The 6,276-nt window shown below is 44.1% G+C and overlaps 1 protein-coding gene across 1 annotated transcript; it reads right to left on the reverse strand.

Moving 5' to 3' along the window:
- Positions 1–1,729: 1,729 nt before the first annotated feature.
- On the reverse strand, positions 1,730–2,792 carry LOC138353371 (mucin-22-like). Its single transcript, XM_069306373.1, has 2 exons — positions 2,786–2,792; positions 1,730–2,133 (listed from the first exon to the last, which is right to left on the reverse strand). The coding sequence occupies exons 1-2, from the start codon at positions 2,790–2,792 to the stop codon at positions 1,730–1,732; spliced, it is 411 nt and encodes a 136-aa protein (XP_069162474.1).
- Between the last annotated feature and the right edge of the window lie 3,484 nt (positions 2,793–6,276).

Consider the following 6,276-nt stretch of genomic DNA (forward strand, 5'->3'; position numbering starts at 1 on the left):
CCTTCCCTTTCCCATCTTAAAATAGTGTTCTGAGTCTACAGAAGTATAATCAAAGCCTGTAAAAATTCCAGTACATATTGTGCAGGATAAAATCTGTCATAAACTTGAGCTTAGTTTAAAGACTACAGACCATAGAAAATAATCTTTTAAGAGTGAACTCCTTTTACCATGTCGTAGCTCAGTCGATTAAGGCACCGTCTGGGATGCTCTTTTGACACAGGTTCGAATCCTCGTCACGGCCCTTGTGGATTTGTTCTTTTAAGAGTTTTGTTGAATAAAAGTATGTACCTTACTTAGTGTTAAGCTTCAGTCGTATACGGGATGAAGATACCTTGGTTATCTTGAGGCTATCTTGAGATGATTTCGGGGATTAGCGTCCCCGAGGCCCGGACCTCGACCAGGGCTCCTTTTTGTTACATATCCCCAGGAAGCAGCCCGTAGCAGCTGTCTAACTCCCAGGTACCTATTTACTGCTAGGTGAACAGAGCATCAGGGTGAAAGAAACTGCCCATTTTTGTTTCCCCCTCCACCGGGGATCGAACCCGGAACCTCAGGACTACGAATCCCGAGCACTGTCCACTCAGCTGTCAGGCCCCCATCAAAACACCGGTTCATTCATTGGCATCTATAAGTCCCTCCCACACAATTCCCCCCCCCCAGCAGTTCCATCAACCTAGGGAGCCGGTCAGCCGAGCGGACAGCACGCTGGACTTGTGATCCTGTGATCTTGGGTTCGATCCCAGGCGCCGGCGAGAAATAATGGGCAGAGTTTCTTTCACCCTATTCCCCTGTTACCTAGCAGTAAAATAGGTACCTGGGTAATAGTCAGCTGTCACGGGCTGCTTCTTGGGGGTGGAGGCCTGGTCGAGGACCGGGCCGCGGGGACACTAAAAGCCCCGAAATCATCTCAAGATAACCTGACTATAGTGGTCAGCATCACCTACGTTTCTGAGCAGCAAACGTAGCTTCTAATCATAAAACCGAAGCAGACGTCATTGTAAAATAGTACTCGATGAGTTCCAAGGCATTTGGCATCTCTCTCTTGATTAAGTTAAGGATAGGTAGTAGTCATTTGCATAAACTCGGGCAGTTAAAGCAGGCATTCCACAACAAGGAGCTAAGCGCACTTCCCTTGGGTCCGCTGGCACCGTCTGAGTGCCTCGCAGACTGTTCTGTTATGGAATTACCTGAGAGTTGGATATTGAAGGCCCTCATAATTAGCTGCTGGGTAGTCCAAGGTACTGTAACTGACTATAGGCGTCTACTACGTCTATTGTGGCAGTGTCTATTGTTGCAGTGTCTATCGTTGTAGTGTCTATCGTTGCAGTGTCTATTATTGTGTATATTATTGCAGTGTCTATTGTTGCTGTGTCTATCGTTGTAGTGTCTATCGTTGTAGTGTCTATTATTGTGTATATTATTGCAGTGTCTATTGTTGCTGTGTCTAGTGTTGCAGTGTCTATCGTTGTAGTGTCTATCGTTGCAGTGTCTATTGTTGCTGTGTCTAGTGTTGCAGTGTCTATCGTTGCAGTGTCTATTGTTGCTGTGTCTAGTGTTGCAGTGTCTATCGTTGCAGTGTCTATCGTTGCAGTGTCTAGTGTTGCAGTGTCTAGTGTTGCAGTGTCTAGTGTTGCAGTGTCTAGTGTTGCAGTGTCTAGTGTTGCAGTGTCTATCGTTGCAGTGTCTAGTGTTGCAGTGTCTATCGTTGCAGTGTCAAGTGTTGCAGTGTCTATCGTTGCAGTGTTGCAGTGTCTAGTGTTGCAGTGTCTATCGTTGCAGTGTCTAGTGTTGCAGTGTCTATCGTTGCAGTGTCAAGTGTTGCAGTGTCTATCGTTGCAGTGTCTAGTGTTGCAGTGTCTATCGTTGCAGTGTCAAGTGTTGCAGTGTCTATCGTTGCAGTGTCAAGTGTTGCAGTGTCTATCGTTGCAGTGTTTGGTGTTGCAGTGTCTAGTGTTGCAGTGTCTATCGTTGCAGTGTCTAGTGTTGCAGTGTCTATCGTTGCAGTGTCAAGTGTTGCAGTGTCTATCGTTGCAGTGTCTAGTGTTGCAGTGTCTATCGTTGCAGTGTCAAGTGTTGCAGTGTCTATCGTTGCAGTGTTTGGTGTTGCAGTGTCTAGTGTTACAGTGCCTCGTACTACAATAGTTTGTGTTACAGTCTTGTGTTATAATATAACTAGTTAAGGATTAAACTATAGTTACTGATCACATATCTCCGTTTTTCTCCCTGTCTCCCTCCCTTTTTTTCCTCTCTCTCTTTCTCCCTCCCTCTCCCTTCCTGCCTCTCCGCTTCCTCCCTCTCCCCTTCCTCCCTACATTGTTTATCTCGTTCTCCCCTTCAGTTAGTGACCAGTTGTCAATATTTACAAACAACACGCTACTTTAACTTCCCTTTCTCACTCATATGCTCTATCCCTCCCCTTCTTTATCCTCACCTCTCCCCATTTCTCTCTTCACTATACCTCTTTTACTTTTTGTTCATTTACCCCTTGACATTTTCTTAGCGTTTACCGTAAACAAAATTTACTCTCCTTGCCAGTCTTTAAAACTTTGAAACTACAATCTTGCTCATTGCTTTCATGTGATTAGACTTCTCTTCCTCTATATTTATTGTCCCCTCTTCTCTTCCTCCTTTCTTTTCAGTTTTCTTTCATTACAACTTCTTTCATTCACAATCATCCCGTTTCATTTTATTTTTTTTCAGACCTTTTTTCTCCATTCTCTACCAGACTCCAAGATTTATTTTCGTAGCAGCCTCCTCCTCCTCACCACTACTCGTATATTCTTACCTGTCATTCTCATTCTACATTCTTACCTCCCATTCCCACCCAACATTCTTACCTCCTATTCCCACCCAACATTCTTACCTCCCATTCCCACCCAACATTCTTACCTCCCATTCCCACCCAACATTCTTACCACCCATTCCCACCCAACATTCTTACCTCCCATTCCCACCCAACATTCTTACCTTCCATTCCCACCCAACATTCTTACCTTCCATTCCTACCCAACATTCTTACCTCCCATTCCCACCCAACATTCTTACCTCCCATTCCCACCCAACATTCTTACCTCCCATTCCCACCCAACATTCTTACCTCCCATTCCCACCCAACATTCTTACCTTCCATTCCTACCCAACATTCTTACCACCCATTCCTACCCAACATTCTTACCTTCCATTCCTACCCAACATTCTTACCACCCATTCCTACCCAACATTCTTACCTCCCATTCCCACCCAACATTCTTACCTCCCATTCCCACCCAACATTCTTACCTCCCATTCCCACCCAACATTCTTACCTCCCATTCCCACCCAACATTCTTACCTCCCATTCCCACCCAACATTCTTACCTCCCATTCCCACCCAACATTCTTACCTCCCATTCCCACCCAACATTCTTACCTTCCATTCCTACCCAACATTCTTACCTCTTATTTCCACCTATGTCTCTTCCCCCTCAAGCCAGTTTGAGGCATGAAAGAGGTGCGTCTAAACAGCTTTGTTCTTCGAAGCCTGATAACCAGCTTAAGTTTCATCCCCAGCCAAACGAATTGTCTAATGTTGCGCTTATAAAAGTCTTTTAATTCCTAAGCTATGTGGCTGGCGGTGTATTTTTTAGGCTTGACTTTGAACTTTCAAAGTCTGTTTTATGGTTAATATGTTGCTGGTTGTTTGTGGTTAATATGTTGCTGGTTGTTTGTGGTTAATATGTTGCTGGTTGTTTGTGGTTAATATGTTGCTGGTTGTTTGTGGTTAATGTGTTGCTGGTTGTTTGTGGTTAATATGTTGCTGGTTGTTTGTGGTTAATGTGTTGCTCGTTTCACCTTCGACCTTTGTTTCGTGTTGCATTTTTATGCAACTGGTTATTTCTGTGCATTTTCGATGGTCATGGAGACGTTCACACAAGGTCATGACTTCACATCGACTCGCAAGCTCGCACGCACGCGCACACACACACATTGGGCTGGAAGGGAGAGCGACGGTCTCGCTTCATGCAGGTCGGCGTTCAATCCCCGACCGTCTAAGTGGTTGGGCATCATTCCTTTCCCTCCCATCCCATCACCCACTGCCCAGGATCTAAGCAGCTGTGTGTGGATAATCCATAGAGTATCCTCGAGAAGTCTCTCTCCAGCTGATGAAGCTGCACTAATGCAGATGTACCTCATATCTTAATAAAAAAAAAAAAGCTGGTGAAGGCGAGGGGGGTGGAGGGGGTGGATGGTGGGGGTGGGGGTGAACGTGGGGATGGGGGGGGCGTTAATTATCAAGGGAAAGCGTCAATCCATTGCTACTATATAGCACTGGGAAGGGGTCAGGAGATGGGACGGGGTGGGAAAGGAATGGTGCCCAATCACTTGGACGGTTGGGCATTGAACATCGACCTGCATGAAGCGAGACCGTCGCTCTACCGTCCAACCCTAGTGGATGGGCAGGGGGGGCGAGGGAGTGAAGGAGGGAAGAGAGGAAAGGAGTGAGGTAGGAAGGTAAATAGAAAGCGAAGGTAGGAAATGATAGGCAGGAGGGAGGGAGACAGTAGGTAGTGAACGACTGAAAGGGATAGGTAAAAAGAAGAAGAGGGAATAAGGGAGGCAGAGCATAGAGAAAAGGCAAGATGGCTTTTGTAAATGAGGGCTCATAAAAGATTCTCAGTAAGGAAGAGAATGAGGAGACAACGAAGAACCCCATGTGTCCCATATTAGGGTAATATTATGTAGTCTGATAATACTTGACAATTGTGGTTTTCTGCGTTATAGTTGTTAAAGTAAGTGCCAATATATTCAAAGTCAGTAAGTCAAATGTAAGAGAGTATTGTAGGCTCTTGCAAAACTATAACGGACACATAGATATCCTAAACAGTTTTGAAATCAAATCTGACCAATTAGGGAGGGATCGATTTGAAGGAGCCAATCAGATCGCATCAAGCTTGAGCTCAGCCAGTGGGAGTAAACCACGAGGAGCTCAGGCAAGGCTCCTGGCAAACTGTAATTCATTTTCTAGAAGAAGACAGTTTCCAGGGGCTATCATTACAGTTATGGCTCCTAATCAGTCATAACTGTAAAGTCTCATTTGTAATGTAATATCTCTACTGATGGTTTGGTTGTGTGAAGAAAAATATGATCCTTAATATTTTGGCAATGTCAGGCACTTGTGTGGGCTGAGGTTATTATTATTAACATCTTTATTGACAAAAATTAATTACAATTTTGCCTAATCTGAGGATTTTGATAAAGGTGGACTCATCTAGTGTGATGAGAGCGTTGGGGGCTAACAGTCCCGAAGAGGGTCTTTAAAGACATAGACAAACATTCGAGCTGACAGAATAATGATAAACCGCTTGTGTCGTTATGACAGCCACTGTCAGCGTTGACATGATCCTGAACTTCAACCAAGATAGATTATGAATCTTTTCAAGATTAGTTTCACATTATTGCGTTGATACTGTTTCTCGAGAAAATACTTCAAAACGTGTATATATAATATACATGTTTTGAAGAAAACCATATGATAGAGATGATGAAAAGAAAAGAATAATAAAGGACTACAAAAGAAGAGAGAATGAAGAAACAAAGAAAGGAGGCGAGAAAAAAGGAATCAGCGAAGATGATCATCGAAAACAAAATGTCTTCAAATTTGGCTGATGCAGAGAGAACTCGATTTTATCAGTAAATCATGAAGGCTGCCCAAATTGAATCCAAGAAAACTGAGAGTCGTTTGAAGAAGAGACTGAGAGATTGATTGATAAATGGGCGAAGAAGAGAATGAGGAAGCGAGAGAGAGATAGATGGAAAGAGCTTGTGTTTGTTCGTGTTTGTTTATGGATATATGTAATCATTTCTAGCTACGTTAAAACGAGCGGATTCAGACGTCATTCTTCGTGGCCAATCCTATGTAAATTTTGTAATGAGCCTCATTGCAGTTCTGTATTCAAAGGGGACTCAAGCCACTACGTGAGACTACGTGGGACTACGTGAGACTACGTGAGACTACGTGAGACTACGTGAGACTACGAATGGTTTCACGTAGGTAGTGTAAAAAGTATTTTTGTGACGTTATCCGATTTATTTTACTCTGTGGCAATGCTTAGAGTTGCGACTACGCCTAGATCTTTTTCTCTAGAACTTGAGTTTGTAACAGGAAGATATTTTCCGTCGTTGGTAGGGGAAGGTGGGGAGGAATAGGAGGAAGATGGTTTAAGGCAGGGAAGGTAGTGATGGGGTAGGGAAGGAAGTGAGGGATAGGGGAGGTGGTGAGGAATAGGGAAGGTGGTT

The sequence above is a fragment of the Procambarus clarkii genome, chromosome 57, assembly GCF_040958095.1.
Source record: "Procambarus clarkii isolate CNS0578487 chromosome 57, FALCON_Pclarkii_2.0, whole genome shotgun sequence".
Taxonomy (NCBI): Eukaryota; Metazoa; Arthropoda; class Malacostraca; order Decapoda; family Cambaridae; genus Procambarus; species Procambarus clarkii.